Genomic DNA, 21,926 nt, shown 5'->3' on the forward strand with positions numbered 1-21,926 from the left:
AAAACCTGGGCATGACATGGAATAGTATAAAATAAGAAGAACATGAGATCAGAGATTATCCACCCTAAGCCCTACAAGGGGTGAAGTAACCTGTTCCAGGTCACACAGTAAAGTATGTGCAGAGGGGATGCAAAGTGTGAGCATGTGTGCACGTGTGTAGGGATGGGGGGAACAGAAAGGAAACAGAGAGGGGGAGGAGAGAGGGAGAAGGGAAAGGGAGCACGAGACAGATATACACACAAGGGGTTCAGTGACCTGCCCTGAGTCACAGGTTAATACAATTTTGCAAAACTAGGATTTGAACACAGGTCCCATGACTCTAAATTTAGTTCTATAAGTCTAGTTTTCTTTCTACTACATTTCATGCTCCCCAATAATTTGGATTTATTACTAATAACTATCATTAATACTTAGTAGGAAAATAACACAGAATGTTGTAAGATCTTTAAAATTCAAGATGGAAGGAACTTTTTCTTCTCTTAATTTTCATCTTTGATATCTTATTCTAAGTGATATCTGACACTGAGGCAGGGGCCAGCCTAGAGGGTACAAGGTGGCAAAAAAGAAAGTGAAGTCGTGAGAACAAACAAAAAGGAAACAAAACTATCACTTTTTGTAGACAATATGAAGAGATACTTAGAGAACCCTAGAGAATCAACTAAAAAACTATTTGAAAAAAACAACTTTAACAACATTGCAGGATATAAAATAAAACCATAAAAATCATCAGCATTTCTCTACGTCACCAACAAAACTCAACTGGAAATGATAGAAAATTCCATTTAAAATCACTTAGATAATATAAAATACTTGGGAATCTACCTGTCAAGACAAATTTCTATCTTAAATTAATTTAATTATCCAGTGCCATACCAATCAAACTACAAAATAAGGTGGCCTAGCAGTATCACATCTCAAATCATACTTCAAAGCAGTAATCATCAAAACAATCTGATACTGGATAAGAAATAAGAGTGGTAGATCAGCAGAACAGATTAGGTTCACAATACAAAGTAGGGGCAAGAACTATTTAACAAAAATTACTGGGAACACTGGAAAGCAGTTTAGCAGAAACAAGGCACAGACCAACAACTCACATTATACCAAGATAGGGTCAAAATGGGTACATAATTTAGATATAAAGGATGAGAGCAAATTAGAGGATCATGAAAATATTTACCTGTCAGATCTATGGATGAGGGAAGAGTTTATAACAAAACAAGAGATGGAGAGGATCATGGGATGTAAAATGTATAATTTTGATTATATGAAATTAAATTAAGCCTAATTTCTCAAATATGTAAAGAACTGAGCCAAATTCATAAAAATAAGAGCAGTTCCCCAGTTGGATATAAACCGACAGGTTTCAGAAGAAGAAATCAAAACTAAAAAAACATATGAAAAAATGTTCTAAGTCATTATTATTTAGAGAAATGCAAATTTAAACAACAGGTCTTAATTCACACCTATCAGACTGGCTAACATGACAGAAAAGGAAAATGACAAATGTTGGAGGGGATGTGGAAAATAGAGACACTAATACACTGTAGGTGCAGTTGTGAACTGATGCAACTGTTCTGGAGAACGATTTGGAACCATGCCCGAACTATAAAAATGTATGCCCACTGACTCAGCGATGCTACTTATAGTTCTGTATCCCAAAGAGATTTAAAAACAAATAAAAACACTAGATGGGGTCACAGAGAGTCAAATCTAAATGAGATGAAGGAATAACTACAAAAGAGTTGTTACCTTTCCATTTAAACTGTATAGCAATTATAGCTATTCACGTTAAAGTAGGCAGAATGGTTCATGGTCTTCCCAGATTAAAAAAAAAATCTTTGCACTAAGTTTCTGTGAGAAAGGTCTGAGTTAAATTTGTAAGATTAAGAGTCATTCCCCAAGCAATAAATGGTCGAAGGATATGACAGAAAAATCCAAGCTATCAATAGCCATATTTAAAAAAAAAACTGTCTAAATCACTCCATACTTGACACCTTTCAGATTGGCTAATTTGACAAGGAAAAAAAAAAAAGGAAAATGACAAATGCTTGAAGGGCAGTGGGAAAACAAGATACTTTAACACTGTTGGTGGAACTGTGAACTAATCCAAACTTTCTGGAAAGCAATTTGGAATTATGCCCCAAAAGCTTACTAAACTAGCCACACACTTTGACCCAAGATAGATACCAGTACTAGGCCTATGCCCCAAACAGATCAAAGAAATAGGAAAAGGCCCTATATTTACAAAAGTATTTATAGTGGCTCTTTTTGTGGTAGCAAAGATTTGGAAACTGAGAGGATGCCTATCAATTAGGGCTGAACAAGTTATGGTATATCAAAGTAGTGGAATACTACTGTGCTGTAAGAAAAGATGAAGAGGATAGTTTCAGAAAAACCTGGGACTTGTTTGAACTTACACAAAATGAAGTGAGCAGAACCAGAAGAATAATTTGTACCACAATAATATTGTAAAGATAATCAACTTTCAAAGAATTTAGTAACAACTTTGACCAACATAATGACCAATTCATAATTCTAAAGGACTCAAGATGAAAAATTCTGACCATATCCAGAAAGCTGATAGTACAGACTGAAATATATTTTCTTTTCTCTCTTTCTTCCTTCTCCTCTAATTTTTCCTTGTTTCTTTCTTGCTGGATTTTGTTTTGTACAACTTCTCAATGAGTGGCAACTTAAAAAATAAACAAAAAAAGCAATGAAAAGAGGGGAAAAAAAGAGAAGTTTCCCCAAGTTTCTCTGAAACTATCCCTTTCATCAATTCTTATTTTTTTTCCCTCCAAACACACACCAAACACATAGCAATTACAGGTTCGATGTGGGGTGGGTCCAGTATTTTTTTAATTTAGTAATAATATTGTGCCATTTGTAGTCACTTGATAAATGTTTGAGCTTGTATTCTAGGAGTTCTTTATTTCTCCCCTAGGTACTCTGCATGCATTTCATACATTTATTGAGGTTAGTTTAGGATAAGTTAATGCTTTAGATCAAGCTAAGGTTACCTGAACTAGCCTTGTCAGGATCTCTTAGAATTTTGTGGGGAAAAATCAGTTAGGCAAACAAGGCTCAAGCTTCCATCAATTTCTTTACCAACAGTTCAGGCAGGAAACACAAATGAAATAACACAACATTTCATCAGGACTGAACAGCAAAAAAATTTAACTTGACCTGTAAACTTCTGGTGAGGAACTCCTTCCACAAATGCAAATTAGTATCACTTGAGTTAATTCTTAACTTCTCCCTTTCTCAGCCCTCACAGCCGATATGGAGCCAAGGCCTACTGATTTCACCTGTCGAACTTCTCTCCTCTGACACTGCCACCATTCTAGCACACATCCTTCTCACCTCCTGCCTGGACTACACGCCTCAGGTCTTTCCCTACTCCCCTCCATTATCCAGTCACTAATGTGATCTTCCTAAAGAGAGGTTCCAATCATGTCATTTCCATACTTAATAAAGTCCAGTAGCATGTAATCACTTTCAAGATTAAATATAAAATCCGCTTGACATTCAAAGCCCTTCAAAAACTAGCCCTGCCCCACCAATTTTCTACTCTTCTTTTTGATTCAGTAACACTGGCGTCTTTGCTGTTCCATAAATCAGATATTCCATCTCTCAGCCCCATTTTCTGACTGCTCCCCTGAAACGCTCTCTATCATCTCTAACTTCTGGTTTCCTTCAAGCCTTTTCAAGCTCTCTCACCTCCCCTTTCTTGTTCGTTCATGTCCGTCTGCTCACTGTTCCCCCCATTTGTGAGCTGCTCAAGGACAGGACTGTTGTTGGCCTTTGTTTTCATCTTCAGTGCTTAGCACAGCACCTGGCACATAGTAGGTGCTCAATAAATGCTTAAAGCCAGTCTATGAAGCTTGGACCAAGGTCCTTCCTGACTCCCCGAGGCTGGCTCTATGCCCACTCCACCAAGTGGTAGCATCACTATGCTCTCAGCACCTTCACATGTGGGCAGACTGCCACCAATTACTGTGCCAGTCCAGGCTCGTGGGCATGCCTCTAACGCTGCTCCCTTTCTTTCTTGAAGGGAGGTGTGATTGTTATGCTCTCAGACTGCCACTGGGCCTGGGACTAACTACCACATTTTATCTCCAGTACAGCCATGCAGGGAAGGCGCACAAAGGAGGCCCTCGAGCTGCTGTCCAGGCTTTGTACCCTCTGAAAGGGAGAAGTTTATTATTTTCAGTTTCCTTCCTACTCTCAAAAAGGTGATAGGCCCCAAACCATCAAAAATGGCACAGATTTCAGAAGATGATATTCTTGTTATTTCTGTGATGATAGGACTAGAAGGTAAGGCTGAGAAATGGCTATTTATATTCTAGTCAAATGGATTCATTGCTGTTATTTTGGGAATTTACATCTTAGCAAATACAAAGCACAAAAGCATTTGGCAAACTATCATTTTTATACTATGTGGTTACCATGGATTTTCTTCACTAATGTAGAGCTCATTCCATTCTGAGGGTGGCTAGGAGGCACAGTGGATAGTGCAATGGACTTGGAATCAAGAAGACTCATTTTCTTTAGTTAAAATCTGGCCTCAGACACTTACTAGCTATGTGGTGCTGGGCAAGTCACTTAACCCAGTTCCTCATCTATAAAATGAGCTGGAGAAGGAAATGCCAAGAAAACTCCAAATGGGGTCACAAAGAGTTGCACGCCACTGAAACGATACAACATTCTACTCTGAATGGCTTACTTTTTTGTATTCTTTGAGCCTGTGGAAAAATTTAAATATTAAGGTTGGTTTATATATAATTGTCCTGAAGTATGTCTCAAGTATTCATACAGATGGGGGAAAAAAAACAAATCAAACCCACTTGAGATTTACCAGCTCTTATCTTCTGCTTCAATGTGTTTTTAAAAGGATGATGTTAAGGGAAAAGTAAGAGTGAAGTCTCTTCAAGGTTGGGCTGTCCACCAGAGTCCAGATCACTAAAATGATGGTGGAAAGGAGTTATATCCTAAACTTTAGACAAATCAGTCTTTTAAGAAACTAAGAATGTGGTCAATCTCATTAGCCTGCCAACGAAAGAAGATGAAGGCATGTGTCATGAGCAAAATGAAGTCATGTGCAGCAAACTAGAGGTCAGCCTTCCTGACCTCTCTTCCTTCTGCTTTTGATCCCATTTCTCCCTAAACCCCTTTTTTCAGGATCTCTGCTCTCGATGTCCATCTTGGTGGTCTCTTCCACAAGTCGTGATCTTGCCTTCTGACTTGATCCTTCAATCTCTGTGCATACCATTGGGCCATCTAGTTTATGGAATAAGCGGCAATTTTTTTTTTTCAAATGAGTTCTAACCATATACGGATATAGGGCATTATTCTAAGCAAAAGGGGGAACCTGGAAGAACTCAGAAGAGAGAAGCCAGACAAACAGCTAAATGGGAGAAAAGAATCGCAGGTTCAGAGGCCAGTAACACTATACTACTCTTTTTCACTCTAATATTCTTGCAAGAAGGTAATAACACAGAAAAATCAAGGAATACTAAGAAAACTGAAAAGTCAATTTAAGGCCTCTTCCCATTCAAATGAAGGGTATATGGGGGCTTTTAAATTCAAAGCCCATGAAAGAATGGCTTTTGTGAAAAGGTCCTTAGTAAGTTCATAAGTTAGGTCATATTTTGCTCAAGTATAGGGGAAAGCCATTAATGTTAATGGAATTTAAAAACAGTTCTATTTGTGTAGAAAACTGATAAAATATCAGAAAAGTATGGTAGCTATGTTTCTTAGTTACATACGACAACAGCAAAACTGTTTTGACCCCAAGGACAGGGAACAGGAACTATCATTGGGTAAAAGCTCACCTGAAATGCATGCAGAGTACCCAGGGGACAAATAAAGAACTCCTAGAATACAAGCTCAAATATTTATCAAGTGACTACAAATGGCACAATATTATTACTAAATTAAAAAAAAAACTGCCTCATTAAGGGAGCTTTGAAAGCAGCACACTATAAATGAAGTCCAAGGCAATAAAAAGGAAAGAGAATAAACAGTTAACACAGATTTCAAACTTGAGAAAAAATTTTTATGCTAACTTTTGTCATTTAAAAATAGAAGCTAGTCTTACCTATTGCCATGAATATTTCATTTACATTCATTGATGTTTTAGCTGATGTCTCCATGAATAATAAACTGTTGTCATCTGCATAAGACTGTGCTTCCTGTTAAAAAAGAACATTGATTTTTCCATTATGTGTTTTTTCCTATACATCAGCTTCTATTTTCCTATTATCTATTATTGGTTTAATTATTGGTCACATTAGAACAGAGAAATTTCATTAGACTTTGGCAATAGTATCTATAGCTCATCTATAAAAATAAACAATATGACAAAAATTACAGTATTAGTTGCAAGCATTTTCCCTATCTTTTTATTCTGGAATGTATTTTACATAATTTTGTAAACATCTCTTCTCTATGTCTAATAGAACTATTTAATTTCTAATCCAGAGGAATTTGTTTTTAAATGTTAATTCATTCAAGATAAAAACTACTTTTACAAGCACAAAGAATTCTGCTTGACCTATGGTGCTAAAACTAGACTTAATGCTAGTATTTATTGTATGTACAAAGGAAGTTTTTTTTTCATTGAAAATTCAGAGTCCAGAAATCTGTCCCTCAAAAGAAAGAATAAGACTGTCATGAGAATGAGTGAAAGCTGAATATAAGGAAGTAGGTGTAATAAGCAGGTGCACCAGGAAAAGATGTCCAATGTAACTCAATCTCCAGGTATACACAGTACTATCTCTACTTTGAAAATGGGTCTAGAAACAGAAATCTAGGGTTGGGAAAAAAGAAAGGTATTGAAATAAAGAAGCAGTTGGGGAGTGGGGGTGGGGTACACTGGTAATGTTGAGACAGAAACAACAAGATTATAGGAAAACACTAATGATGGGAAGAAACTTAAGAGTTTTGGAACTTAGGAAAGGGTAACACAGCATTTTAGATCAAGTGGGTCTTGGGAACACTCCAGAAAGATGGTGCCCTGGATATCAGTCTAGGGCAACAGAGAAGAAAAACCATATAAATAAAGGACTCTTTGGAGGCCATGGAAAGGAGTACAGATAACAGTCCCATACGTTCATGGTTTTACAATGTTTAAGGTGAGACAGATGAATAGGTCAGGTATAAATATCTGAATAAAGACCCTGTGTGGAAAGGCACAAGAAGGTAAGCATATCAGGAGAGCTTATACACCTAGAATGACAAATGAAGTATATTCTAAAAGCATTATTATTTCTAACTTTCTAAACCAAATCTTGATCAACTATAAATTCTAAAATTTGTTAGAACATTTGGCCCAGGAAAAGACTGGGCCAGATTTCTGCAGAGAAAACTGGGAGAAAGATTTGGACAAACCAGACAAGAGGCACTATTATCGTTTACTTTCCATCATATTCCATTTCTCCTTATATTTTCCCCAAAGGGTCGCAGAGTATTTTTAAGGAACAGAGCAAAGGATGAGATAAGAGAGACGAAAGAGAGACAGACAGACACACAGAGACAGAGAGGGACAGAGATGACATCAATGAGTGAAATTCTGGGGTTTTCTGGTGAAAGAAAAGAGTAAAGCCCCAGGGTAAAATGAGTTCTTAAGGCCACAGACATTAAAGGACATCACATATACGTTAGCTTCCCACCATGTATCTGGATGTTGAAATGACTACATGGCTCCCTCCTCTGCCCCGTAAAGTGTTCAGGCCTATGATTTCATCAGTGTGGGAAGATCCCAGCATAAAAACTCTCTCCAAAGATGCAGATGAGGAACTTAACAATCTTCTGAGAGTTGCTGTGCAGCACTGATGGGTTGAAATACTTGCTCATGGTCACATAGTGAATATGTGGCAAAATGCAGGACCTGACACATACCTGTCTAGATGTAGATATACACACATACAAGCCACAATTTTAATTCTAATGAGAACTTACACTAAGTCATATATGATATATTTGAAATCAACAAAGTATACAGATAAATAAGTAAAAGAGGCCTTCTATTCAAGGGGTTTAAATTCTATTGGGGGGAAAATAACAAGATCCCATCCAAGTACATACGGGATATATTAATAAGCCCTCAGTGATGGGGAGTGAAGGGGATCGGGTGCTAACAACCTTGAGATTCCACTTTGGGAGGCAGTACTGGAGCTGAGCCTTATCCTTAGGGGTTGAAAGTCAAAGAGGGGAAGAAGGAGAACATTTCAAGCATGGGGGACAGCCTAAAGGGAGCAAATTGGTTGATTTGGCTGAAGCAAAGAGTACATGAGAAGGAAGAATGTGAAACTGCTAGTGAGAAGGGCTTTAAATGCCCAAACAGAGTAGTCTGAGTATCTCAGCCTAAATACAGTGGGAAGTTACTAGAAACAGAAGAAGCGACAAGGGTGGACCCATACTTTAGGAATATCAATTTGGCAGCTACATGGAAGTCAGATTAGGAAAGAGGGAAGTGGACTCGGTGAATCCAATTAAGATGCTACGTAGGAACAGTAAGGAGTAAAGTAAAGCATAATAATGGTGACTATCTCAGAAAAGACCAGTATGGAACATGCAAAAAATGGCTTGCAAGTAATGTTATCATTTGCAGAAACTAGTGATGTGTGCAACAATCTTCTTCAAATAACAATATTCCTCAATTTAATCACCCCCCCACCTCCCAAATGAACTTCATCCCTTCCCCAACCTTTCCACCTTAGTGTAAGCAACAGCTGTCCCACCAAAGGCTTTAGGAAAAGATGAAGTTCGAGATGGCTTTTGGGACTTAGAATACAATCATAGCTTTTTATACTTTATAATGAGAACATTTTAAACCAGTGACAAAGTGCTTAACAGATCAATTCTTACCAGTAAGAGTCATCCTCTAATAATGCCTATCTTTACTAAATGAATATTGGTAAAATTCCTTGATCAATTAGTAAATTATATTTATTATATAAACTTTATTCATCAATTATGTCAAAACAGATTTGCATATTCTTTTATATATTCATTAATCTATAATTGCAATTGGTTCAGAAAAAATATCCTTTAATGATATTTGCTTTTAAGTTAAAAAGTTAAATAAAACATACCTGGAAATCTACAGCTCTTTTATTTGCTAGATCAGCCTTGTTCCCTGCTAAAGCTATTACAATGTTAGGACTTGCTTGCCTCTGAAGTTCTTTAACCCAGTTTTTTGCTCTTGCAAAGGATTCCTGGTTGGAGGGAAAAAAAACAACACAAAATCACCAACTAAGAGTCATTTAAGCTAGCTAATTTATCTCTAAAACAGGCCTCTTTTAAAATTGTTGAGTATGAGACGCTTGTCAGAAATAAGTTTCAAATATTATTTATAAGCACTGTTCAACAAATTTTCCTTTAAAAAATCTATTTCTTTAAATGATTAAAATCTGGCAGAAACAATATTATGTTTGGCCTTCCCATGTTTTCACATAGGTGTTTCAGAGTTTCTCTTGAATGAAGGGTTGTAGAGACAAAATGCATACTGAAGACTCTATTTTCTTGTAATGATGATGATAACTAACACTTATTTAGTGCTTACTGTGTCCCCAGGCACTGTGCTAAGCACTTTACAATTATCTCATTCAAGTATTACAAAACCCTGGGAGGTAAGAGCTCTTATAGATCCTCATTTTGCATATGAGGAAATGGAGGTTAAGTGGCTTGCCCAGGTCACACAGGTATTAAGTGTCTGAGGCCAGATTCCAACTTGGGTCTTCCTTACACCAAGTCAGGCACTCTATCTACTATGCTACCTAGCTGCCCAAGTATAAATTGCAGTCACTTTATACTTACCTCATTTGTGATGTCATATACAACTATTGCTGCTTGTGCTCCTCTGTAGTACATTGGTGCTAAGCTATGATATCTTTCTTGTCCAGCTGTATCCCATATTTCAAATTTTACCGTTGTATCATCCAGACACACAGTTTGGGTTAGAAAAGCAGCTGAAAAAAAAAGAAAAAAAAGAGCTTGAAATAAGTTAACCACTGATTTTTATTAAAGTTTATATAATTAGGTTACATATTTCCACATTTAATTAATATAGAAGTGCACTTGAAAGTGGCAAGATACAGGCATGTAGGTATGTGGATAGAGCTATGGTCGAGTCACTTAACTTCTGACTCAGTTCCTCATTGATGAAATGGGGATAACAACAGATTTTTGTGAGGATTAAATGAGGTAATAGTTGTAATATGCTTAGCACAGTGCCTGGCACATAACAGACGCTTAAGAAATGCTTGTCAAGTCTATTATTGGAAGTGGGGAGATAAAACAATGGGATTCACTAGCATCTTAATCTAAAAAAGTCCGACAAAAGAACTTCTCCCCTGATATTTTTGGATATTCTCTCAGTATGGGTAAACTGAGAGCTCTGAGACATTTGTTTGATTCTAAAAATGAACACCAAGAAAAATGCTCCAATTGGTGCATAAGGAAAGAAACCAATAAAAAAAAAGAGTAATTATAAGGTGAAACCTTAAAGACCAAATATTAGAGTAAGCTTACAATTTTGTTATTTATGTAGGTAAAGCATCAGGCACCTATGGAGACTATTTTTAATGGCATTTAGGCTGTCATCATGGTCACACACGCCCATTCTGCTACTTTGTAAACTGTTACCTGCCTCCACAAGGGTAGAAGGGAAGAAGGTAACTTCTTAACTCCTGGGCTCATTAGAAATAGTATATCATCTAAAGTATAGCTAATATAATACATCACATTTAAAAACCACTGATTAAACACCCACTATAGGATACTGTGTGCGCTAAGTGCTGTAGATACAAAGTGGGGGTAAAAAAAAGGACCCTGTCTTGAATGAGCTTCCCGTCATGTAGCTTATTAGTTCACATATGCAAGGAAATATAATCTGAATTAGAATGCCCTAGGTGCACAGAAAGGGATGAACAAATTGATAAGAGAATAGAAGCAACTGTGAATGACTGAGCTATTTCAGTTAATACAATGATCCAAGAGAATTCTGAAGGATTTATGATGAAAAAATGCTATATACCTCTAGAAAAAGAACTGATGGTATCTGAATGCAGATCAAAGCATACCTTTTCTTTATTTTTCTTTTTAGTCTGTGTTCTCTTTTGAAATATTGCTAATACAGAAATATATTTTGCATGACTGCATACGTATAATCTATGCCTTCTCAAGAAGGAGAGAACTTATGGTTTTTACATGTAACAGAGAAAAGAAAACAAAAACATTCTTTAAAAAAGAGAATGGAAGAAGGGATCAGGGAAATTCCTTATACAGCAATGTCAATCCAAGAAAATTGCCCAATTATGGGGCAATTGTCTTATGTTAATTTTACATTAGATTAATTTTTCAAAATTGAATGCAAATACCAAACAAAACGAACATTTCCATATACAAGAATAAACGGAGGGGACTGCACGTGAAAATGCAAATCTTTACTTTGTAGGGCTCATTCAAAGCTGTCTTGCTGTCCCCTTTCAATCATAAGATAATGAAAGCAAAGAGGTGATATTACGTTTATGAACTATTAGGATACTGCACAAGCAATATGCCTGAGATCCCTCTCTAAAAAAAAAAAAAAAGGAACATATCTAAAATAGTTGTGACTTTGTTACCTTGAACTTCAAACCTGAATGATTCCAAATTCTAATGTGATCATAAATTTAATATTTTGAAAACATAAAATAACAGAAAACTCAACATTAGTTTTAAAGTTTGCTGTCAGTCATGTCAATTTGTCTTTGAAACACTCTAGGGTAGGATCAAAAAATATTTTGCTATCACAAAGGAAGAACTATATGCACATAGCTAAATGAATGGAAAACTAAAAATAGAAAAACAAAAAAGAAATACCTTAAGGAAATGTTATGTTGTTAAGAGAAAGATCTTCTGGTTATCTCATGTTCTTAACTGCTTAATATAGCTTAAAAAAATTGACGCATTTTACCACAGGATATGGGACTTACTGCTATTCAAAAATGAAAATCATGAAGACAAGTAACTTTATCATGTTACATACAAATAACTTGCTTCTATAAAGACAATGAAACTAAAAACATCTGAAATCAAATTAAGCTCTTGTTTCTTCAATAAAAAGGTTAAGTTTTATGGCTTAGTACTGGGGTGGGGGTAAGGGTCCATGGGATAAGGATTAGGAACAAAATCTACTTCAAAATCCTTGTGAACAGAGTTCAAAACAACAACCTTATAAAAAATAGTAAATTTGGGCCCATATGCTTAAATAGCATGATTCAATATCTTTCGTATTTGAAATGGTTTATTCCAGATTTAGGAACTCACAAATATTCATACAAATGTGAAATTGATCCCACATTAAAAAAAAACCTATAATTTGCTTAAAAATAAGTTTATCATCTTTCACAAAATAATAGTAGAAAATCTGATTGCTTACATCTCTCCTCGAACTTTTTCTTCTATTTTCCCCTGGATTTTGTTATTTTTACCTAGTTATAGTTCGTATGTATAGTGATTTTGATCGTTTTCTCACTCTGCATTATTTCATATAAGTCTTTCCCATATTTCTTTGTATTCTTCATATTTGTAATTTCCTATTATGCAACAACATTCCATTAAATCCAAATCTCAACTTGTTCCACCATTCCTCAATGATTCGACTAACGGGTTGTTTCTAAGTTTTGCTGCTATGGGTTTTTGTAGAGTTTGTACTGAAAGGGAAAATATGACGAATCAGTGGCCAGGTGTTATTGGTTACTGATTCCACTTCCTTGACTCTTAAATCTGTCCCCTCCTGTCCAGTCAAAAAGTGGCTACTCTTAATTCAGGCCCCAATTATTTCTCTCCCGGATTACTGAAATAGCCTCTTAATTGTCTGTCCTACTTCTAATCTCTCACCTCTCTAAACCATGTTCCTCACACCACTGCCAAACTGATACGAATAAAACAGAGCTGATCAAGGCAGTCCCTACTCAAACATCTTCAGTGGCTTCGACTGCTTCTTAAAACAAAACAAAAAATCCTTGTCCTATCATTTAAAGCCCTACACAGCTACCTTTCTAACCTTCTTTCATATTACTGTTGTAGTGAAAGTGGCCTACTTGCAGTTCCCCAGAGTGGAGGCATTGCACAGCCTGCCCTCTGACTTTTCTGCCTGAAATTCACTCCTTGTCCTTTTGGAATCCCTAACTTCCTCAAAAGCACAGGTCAGGTTCCAACTGCTTTGTGAGGCTTTTCCTGATCCCAGCAGTTCTCAGTGCTTGCTCCTTTTAAAATGACTTTGAAGAACTCTGTACTCATTTCCATGTAATATGCTATATACCTTCAGTTGAATGGAAGCTCTTTGAGGGCAGGGACTGCTTCTTTCTGTCTTTGTATCTCCAACACCTGGCACAGAGCCTTGCATACAAACGATTAAAAATGTTTGTTGAACTGACTTTGTAAAAGCATCCATTCCTATCTTCTAAATCAAGAATAAATCAAAGAGGCAGTAGCAAGTCTGCCTTAATGGGCAGTTGATCTCTAAAACCAGAGAGAATTTAAGACTACTCAAGAAGACATGTGCAGCAGTTAAGTCAACTGTCAATTCTTCATGGAAGGACTTAAACACAAAATAGGGAAAATTTTGATGTACAACTGACATGTCTAGATTGTATTAAAAGATGGCTCCTGTCCTGCACACTTGAATTTTTATCATCTCCAGGAGACTGATACCAATCTTACTAGATTCTATCACACAATACATGCTGTGCATGATTCAAGAATGGGGCATGAGTGAAGGATGCCTAACACGAAAATCTTCTCCCATTCATGTCACTTCACCAAACACTAATAAGGCTCACTGAAGGGATTATATGAAAAGGGATTTCTGCCTTACTCCTAAGATTTAGATAAAAAACAAAGTAGAACAAAAGCATACAAGAGAGTGCGAAAGACAGCCCCAGTGTGATGCAGCATGAACAAGGTCATTACTAATGCCTGGAAGGGATCAGGTTTCTAGGGTCAGTGAGTGGCACCCAAGATACATATTACATTGACCCTGCAGAAAAAATACACCTGAGGTGATAAACAGAATGTCTAAAAGCCTGTGCTTAGGTTAATTATTTAGGGGGGAAAAAAATCACATACATAAACGTACATAAAGGGGTCAGCAAACTGGAGCTGGCATTGGCCTGACACTGTTTCACATGATTTGTGAGCTAAGAATGGTTTTTGCATTTTAAGGTGGGCTATAGTCTGCCAACCTCTGTAATAACACGTGGTTAAGTTCCATGACATATAATATAGATGCATTATAGGTTAGATAGTTCTGAAGGCTAGCATGGAAAGCTAATCAATCTATAATATTATTTTCATGGAAAATTTATTCCCACGTGCAAACAACCAAAAAACTTGTTTAAAAAAAAAAAAAGGATTTTAAAAATGGAAGCACACTTTCACCACCACAACTGTAATGGTGATAATCTCTAGGTCACACAGTAAGTAGGAGGCAGCATTCAAACTCGATTTTTCCTGACTCCAAGTCCACCCTTCTATCCAGTGCACTCAAGGAATTTCCAATCTAGTTGGAAACAAGAGCAACAAATGACATGGCAGAGATTTTGTGAAGTTAGGGACTGTGTCCTCTTTCACATGTGTATCCCTCAAATCCTAGCATAATATCTTGCATATAATAGTCATATAATGGCTGTTAAAACTGAAAATAAAAATACCCTGAAAATGAAAGTTTTAATATTTTAAAAAATTGCACAGGAAATACACGCAGTACATGACAATGCAAAATAACTAAGGAAGTTCGAGAGCTCATAATAACCTTGAAGGATAAATCAAAACATAGATATGTAGACAGAAAAGGGGAGAGAATTCTAGGAAAAGCAGAACAAAACTCAAAGATGTGTCCTGTTAAATGAAAAGTTGGGATTAAGGCTGGAAACATTGGTTCCAGTAAGACTGTGGATGGAAGACCTTGAATTCTCAGCTGAGAAGTACAGACTTCATTCTGTAGGAAATCAGGAACTACTGAAAATTTTAGGTCAAGTGACTAATATGGGTCAAAATATACAAACCGAGAAGAGGGAAAAGACCAGAGGCAGCAATGAGGACCTGAAAAAGGGTGAAACTGGGAATGGAAGATGGCACAGTGAGAATAGGTTTGGCAGTAACATGGCAGTAAACCTGCTTTAGTCATTACTAGGTGCTGCTGTTAAAAGAGACTTGGGGAACATAAACTCTAGGTGTTAAATTTCCAGTTCAGTCTTGGAAACTTGGAGATCATTGAGCACAATTCTATCTAAATGGCTTACTAGGCCCTTCTCTTCCATTTCTTCTTCAAATTCCTTTCATTATTAAAAGATCATTATATAACTGGCATAGACTACAAAAGAAGCTACAGGTGCTGCTAGGTGGCACAGTAATAGAGCACTGGCCCTGGAGTCATGAGAACCTGAGTTCAAATGTGGCCTTAGACACTTGACACTTACTAGCTGTGTGACTTTGGGCAAGTCACTTAACCCCAATTGCTTTGACTCTGCACCGCCCCCCCCAAAAGCTATTACAGGAGTTCTTTAAGACTTATATAGAAGCAGAAGGGATTCCTTCAATACCTATGGTGCCAGAGCAAGCTCTGTAGCTTTACCTTCAGGGCTGGTCTTAGATTACTGTTTAATTTGTTTATAAGAAGATTCCCTTGATAGACAGCTTGGCTTAGTGGACAGAAGGCCAGCCCATCAGGACTTGGGTTCAGACCCTGCCTGTAACACAAGCTAGCAGTGTAGCCATGGGCAAGTCACTTTCCTTTTCAGTACCCCATATATCTCAAATACTCTTGCAGCCTTTCCTTGCTGCTCTATAGGGTAAAACCTAAGGAGGGCAGTTGTTTGATGATTCTGTTTGTTGCACCCTGGTTCCCCAGGAACATATTCTAGTCTGTTGAAGGTTACTATTCCCCATGGCTTGTGTCCCCACCCTCAGTATGAATGAATTTCAGTTCAAATATATGTCTGATAATCTCTTAATTTGAGAGGAGGTTAGGGAGCATAAACGTAATGGGTGCGAAGGAAATGCCATGGAGGGAAGAAAGGGATACTGAAAGCAAACCACCTATTTCTCTATTTTGCCTAGATCTGGTTGACTTATCCACAGCACTTAGCTGTACAAATAGGTGCTCAGTATTTGTTTAATTCTGTGTATAGGGAAACAGTAGCTATCCACAGGTGTATTTTATATCCTCCAAAGCAATATGCATTTGCACACATTACAGAACTATGTTTGAGGCCTCAAAAAGAGACTAATTAAATACATTTCTCTGATCACTTCTCTACAGAAAAGAACTGTTTAAAGCTTGGGGCCAAGCACCTGCTGTTACCCCATTTCTCCTGCCTCTGACATGTGTTCCTCTCCTTTCTGTGTTGCTACCCCAGAGCTGTGTTGGTAACCAAAAATGGGCTCCTTAGCACTTAGTCAACAAGTGCCCCTGAATAGTTCGGCTTTTTCCCCTGAACTAACTGAACGCTGTTTGTATGTTGGATTGGAGCAAGCTTGTCGGCCCCTTCACCTTGCTTCCCTTGCTTAAGCAGATCGAAAGAACCTGTGCTTACACCCCCGCAGAAGCTGGATGGTTAAAAACAGCTTCCGTTGGAGCCAGAGGCTGCCACAGCCACAGCCAAAGCTGAAGCAGGAGCTGTCAGTAGCAGAGCTGACCTATGTGAGGACTGAGGATTGCTGAACAAGGACTTGAGGCCAGTGGGTAATCTTTTTACCATAGAGGGGAAGCATGTATATGATTTTGCTTTATACCATCATGCTTCTCTGTGGCCTCCTGGTTACTCTTGTGAGGCAGACTTATTGGGCCTAGAAGCTTTTGATCAAAATATCAAAATGGGGATGCTGGTTTGTGGGTTGGTTACTGTGGAGCCTAAATATATGCTTTGATTCTTCTGCCTCCTACTTTGAAGATTCCTTATACCTCGCCGTTCCGAACCTTTCAGACATCTATCTGATCCTCTTTGAAATTATAAACTCTGCCCTCATAATACAAGAGCCAACAAAGCACCTGATGCTGGAGGAAGTTACAGCTCTTGTGACTAGGTCCACCACAAACTCATATTAGCAACAGGCTTGTATTTGGCCTGAGAGCCCTTCAACCCAATCTAGATCCCTAAATCTCAGAATCCGTGTGCCACAACACAAAGGGGCTATTCCAAATCTCTCTTTTTAATTCCCCAACTTAATCCTTAGAACCACCTTATCTGGCAGGTGATCTAGTACCAAAGCTTCCCCACCTTGTGTTTTCTCTCCTTAGCTTAAAATCTCTCTTATTCAGAGGAAAGGACAGGTGATCACGGAGGATGAGGTAGTTCTCTCTATTCTAAGCTCTACTTAACATGTCCTTTGTGCCTCTGATCCTCCCCTTCTTCCTTATCCTCTGGGACTGAGCATTTCATCTGCCTTGCATGCTGTCACCTTCAATCTGCTCCCCTTTGCGGACCATTTCCCTTTGCTCATAAGCCACAGTACCTTCCCTTCTCCTAAGGGGCCCTTTTCATAACCATGTTATCCTCCCGAACAACACAGTCTCAGTGCTGTGCTAAGCTTTAATATTAAGCTTGAAACTGACCATTTTACAACTTGTAGTTCTACTGACTGCTCCATCCTTGCAATTCTCTTCTCCTGGCTTACCCGGCCCTTTTTCTTTTCTTGCTTGTTTTCCCACTTACCTGACAGCTACTTTTTAATTTTGTCAATTTTCTCCAATGCCCTAAGTTTTAAGCTTTAATAGCTTACAATTGCACTAAGACTTTTGGAACACCCTGAATTGTGATAGCTCTCTGCTACTCTTGACTTCTGAACTTCAAGAAAAACTGAGTTGATGGTTGCTACATTCACTTGGCCCCTCCTCCAACCTCTGTAATCTAGTTTCAACCTTAACTCTTTAGAGACAATGTACTGTCAAAGGTCAACAAAGACATGTACACAGACAAATTCAATGGCCTTTTCTTTCTCCATTCTCCCTAACTTCCACAACTTGTGATTCTGCTGACCACTCTATCTTTGAAATTTTTTCTTCTCTTGGTTTACCTGGCACTGCTTTTTCTTAGTTATTTTTGACCTGCCCAACTCTGTTGGTTTTCTCATCTCATTTTTGTTGATGGCCCTGACATTCTCCTGGTCTCCCAGGCTAGAAATCTGAGTTATTTTTGACTCTTTTCTCTCCTTCAATCTCTATATCCAATTGGATATGAAATCTTATTGATTCTACCTCTGTAGTATCCCAGACTTATCTGGTTATCATTCATTACATGGAAGCAAACTAACCTTCCTAATGTACATATCAGAAGGTCGTCAGTTACTAAAATGCCTTAGGTGACTTCTCAGAACCTCCAGGATACAATACAAACTCCTCAGGCTGACATTAAAAATTCTTCACAAAGGACCAACCCTGACATACTGCGCTTTTCTCAGCAATTAACCCCTTCACCTTGCTTAAGCAGATTGATTTTTGTTTTTGGGGTTTTTTTTTTTGGTTCTGTTTCTTCTTTTTCATGATTCATTCCATTGGTCAAAATTCTTCTCCACGACTTGACTAGTGCAAAAATTAATTCAATGCAAAGTCATTCATGACAGTTATATGAGACTCCATGCCGTCTTGGGGAGGGAGGGGGGAGGGAGGAGAGAAAATCTGGAACTCAAAACTATGTAGAACCGTGTGTGGTAAACCAAAAATAAATAAAGAAATTTATAAAAAAAAAAAATTCTTCACAATCTGGCGGCAATTTACCTTTCCAGTCATTCCCCTCTTTATGAAGTCTATGTTTTAGCTTCAGTATACCTCCTCTAGCTGTACCCAAGGTTCATCTTGCCCTCTTCTATCTTCCTTAAAGTGGCGCAGATCATTCACATAGTCTTGGGATGGAATGCACTCCCTGCACATTTCTGCCTGTTGGTAGTGTTCATTCCTTTTAAGTCCCTGCTCAGGTGCCACATTCTGGCATGGAAAAAATAACTTCTTCCTCCTCAGCTTTAGAGTCAGAGGACCTGTGTGTCATTAAGCAAGTAAAGTCTATTTTAGTAGATGTTTCTTGAGAACCTATTTATGGGTTCTGGAAGACACAAAGTACTATAAGAGCGGTCTCTGTCGTCAAGGAATCTGTGCATTCTAGTCTCTTCTGGAATAAGGACAGAGTAGTTTCTTTACACAAAGGGCGAGGAAGGAGTTTTACTCTGTAGAAAATACTGCAAAAGAGAACAGTGTGAGCAGGATAAAGCAGTGTTTCTTAAAAGATCGTGTAAGGAAAAACAAATAGGAAGCCTGAGAATACATATTAACATGTATTCATGGGTGGCACATTGGATGGTGCACCGGGACAGGCGTTAGGAAGACCCAAGTTCAAATCCTGCCTCGGATACTTACAAGCCATGTGACCCTGGGCAAGCCACAACCTGTTTGCCTCAGTTTCCTCATCTACAAAAAGGGGAAAATAACAGTTTCAGCCTCCCAGGGCTGTTGTGAGGATCTAATGAGATAACATTTATACAACACTTAGCACAGTTCCTGCTACACAGTGTTCTAAGAGTGCTAGCTGTTACTGTTATTACTGTTAGACTAAAATAAAGCTTTCATAGTTACACAGTAATAATATGTTATCTCATTAATAAAACGAGGCTGAACTATGGCTTCTGTTGCACGATTTCTTACCTTGGTTCAGACCACTTGTTGACGCCAAGCTGTGGCTGCTGAAATCCTACCTCTCACACGATGTCTTTCTTTTCTTTCAATCTAATTAATTCATTTATTTTTAGTTTTCAATATTCGATTCCATGAGATGTTTGAGTTTTAAGTTTTCTCCCTTTCCTCTCTTCCCCAAGAGGGCATGCAGTCTGAAATAGGCTATATTGATGCATTCATATTAAACATATTTTCACATTAGTCATGATGTAAAGAGGAATTAAAACTAATGGGAGGAACCATGAGAAAGAAGAAACAAAACAAGAGGAGAGCAAACAGTATATACGTCCATCTGCATTCAGCCTCCATAGTTCTTTCTCTGGACATGGACGGTGTTTTCCATCACGAGTCTTTTGGAGTTGTCTTAGATCCTTGCGTTGCTGACAAGAGCTAAGCCTATCAAAGCCAGTCATCGCATACTGTGGCCATTACTATGTACAATGTTCTCCTGGTTCTGCTCATTGCACTCGGCAATAGTTCATAGAAGTCTCTCCAGATTTTTCTGAAGTCGGCCTGCTCATCGTTTCTTATAGCACAATAGTATTCCATTATATTCATATACCACAACTTGTTCAGCCATTCGCCAATTGATGGATACCCTCTCAATTTGCAATTCTTGGCCACCACAAAAAGAGCTGTTATAAATAAATATTTTTGTACATGTGGGTCCTTTCCCCATTTTTATGATCTCTTCGGTATACAGACCTAGAAGTGGTATTGCTGGGTCAAAAGGTATGCAGTTTTATAGCCCTTTGGTGATAGTTCCAAATTGTTCTCCAGAATGGTTGGATCAGTTCACAACTCCACCAACAATGCATCAGTGTTCCAATTTTCCCACATTTTCTCCAACATTTATCATTTTCCTGTTTTGTCATGTTAGCCAAGCAGGATGTTTTCTTTTTTTTTTGATCTCCACACCTTCCCCTATGCTGCAAATGAGCCTGTCCTTCTACTCTAATAGCACTTAGACAGGATTCAAAGGACTGAATGAGCTGGAAAGGAACTCAACAGTGATTCCCATTAAGTGGTCTGCAAAGATGATCTTAGAGGTTCACACTAAAAATTCTTTAGTGGTACCTTAAACAGTTAACAATTGGTTAGTAAATACCCCTGGACAAGAACATCCAGATTTGAAGTATTAAAGGTTTGTTCTGTGATGACTTGAAACCATCATGATCATGTACACCATGAATTTAGTGTTCATGCAGCATTTACATGAAACTTTCTGACTGAGCTCATGTTCTTGTAGTTTTTTACACTGTCATCAAACCACCATAAAGGTTAAACATTAGAGTGGAAACCAATTCCCAACGCAAAGAGATGGTCAGCCACAATTGCATTTCCTCATTTGCATTCTGTATACTGCAACAGAATAGCTCCTCTGTTAATTGTAGCACATCAGCTATGTAACTGCATGATCAAGGTGCTATGAGAAAGTTTGTGTGCAAATAGAAGGCTGCTTGAAAATCATACATGTGGGGCATGCGCATTACCAGTCATCCTGAGAGGATCATAAACATTCTTCAGAAACAAACCTTATACTGCCCCTCATTGAAATAGAAAGGCTTTTTTTTTTTTTCAGATTTAAATTTAACCTCCACTTATGTTAAAATTCTTTTGTCTGGTCGATTTTCAAATAATCTGGCTGGGAATGCCTGTTAGCCAGCAGAGTTAGGAAGAATATAGTTGTGTACCAGAAAAAATTCATATTTGTAGAGATTCTAGTTTACATATAAACACTATTAAAAACAAAGCAACATACATATCATAAACAAATTAAGAAAGCAAGGAATAGCTTACCTGTCAGATAATATGGAGAAGGGAAGAATTTATGACCAAACAAGAGATAAGAAAGTATTATGAGATGTTAAATGGATAGTGTTGATTATATTAAAATTTTAAAAGTTTTGCACAAACAAAAGCAATGCAACCAAGATTAGAAGGAAAGCAGAAAGCTGGGAAGCAATTTTTATGGCAAGTGTCTCTGATAAAGGCCTCATTTCTCAAATATATAGAGAACTGAATCTAATTTTTAAGAATTCATTCCTCAATTGAGAAATGGTCAAAGGATACAAACAGGCAATCTTCAGAAGAAATCAAAGCTATCTATAGTTTTTTGAAAAAATGCTCTAAGTTGCAGATTAGATAAATGAAATTAAAATAACTTTGAGGTGTCACCTCACACCTATCAGATTGGCTAATATGACAG

General features: G+C 37.7%; 1 protein-coding gene across 1 annotated transcript in view; it reads right to left on the reverse strand.

Annotated features, from left to right (window-relative positions):
- The window catches only part of RAB5A (RAB5A, member RAS oncogene family), a 43,669-nt gene that overhangs the window by 2,762 nt on the left and 18,981 nt on the right, over positions 1–21,926 (reverse strand). The window contains exons 3-5 of the mRNA XM_036760109.1: positions 9,826–9,977; positions 9,102–9,224; positions 6,104–6,197 (exon numbers count right to left, since the gene is read on the reverse strand). Of these exons, the coding sequence (XP_036616004.1) occupies positions 6,104–6,197; positions 9,102–9,224; positions 9,826–9,977 (369 nt within the window). The remainder of the gene's footprint in view (positions 1–6,103; positions 6,198–9,101; positions 9,225–9,825; positions 9,978–21,926) is intronic.

Source organism: Trichosurus vulpecula, chromosome 5 (genome assembly GCF_011100635.1).
Source record: "Trichosurus vulpecula isolate mTriVul1 chromosome 5, mTriVul1.pri, whole genome shotgun sequence".
Classification (NCBI taxonomy): Eukaryota; Metazoa; Chordata; class Mammalia; order Diprotodontia; family Phalangeridae; genus Trichosurus; species Trichosurus vulpecula.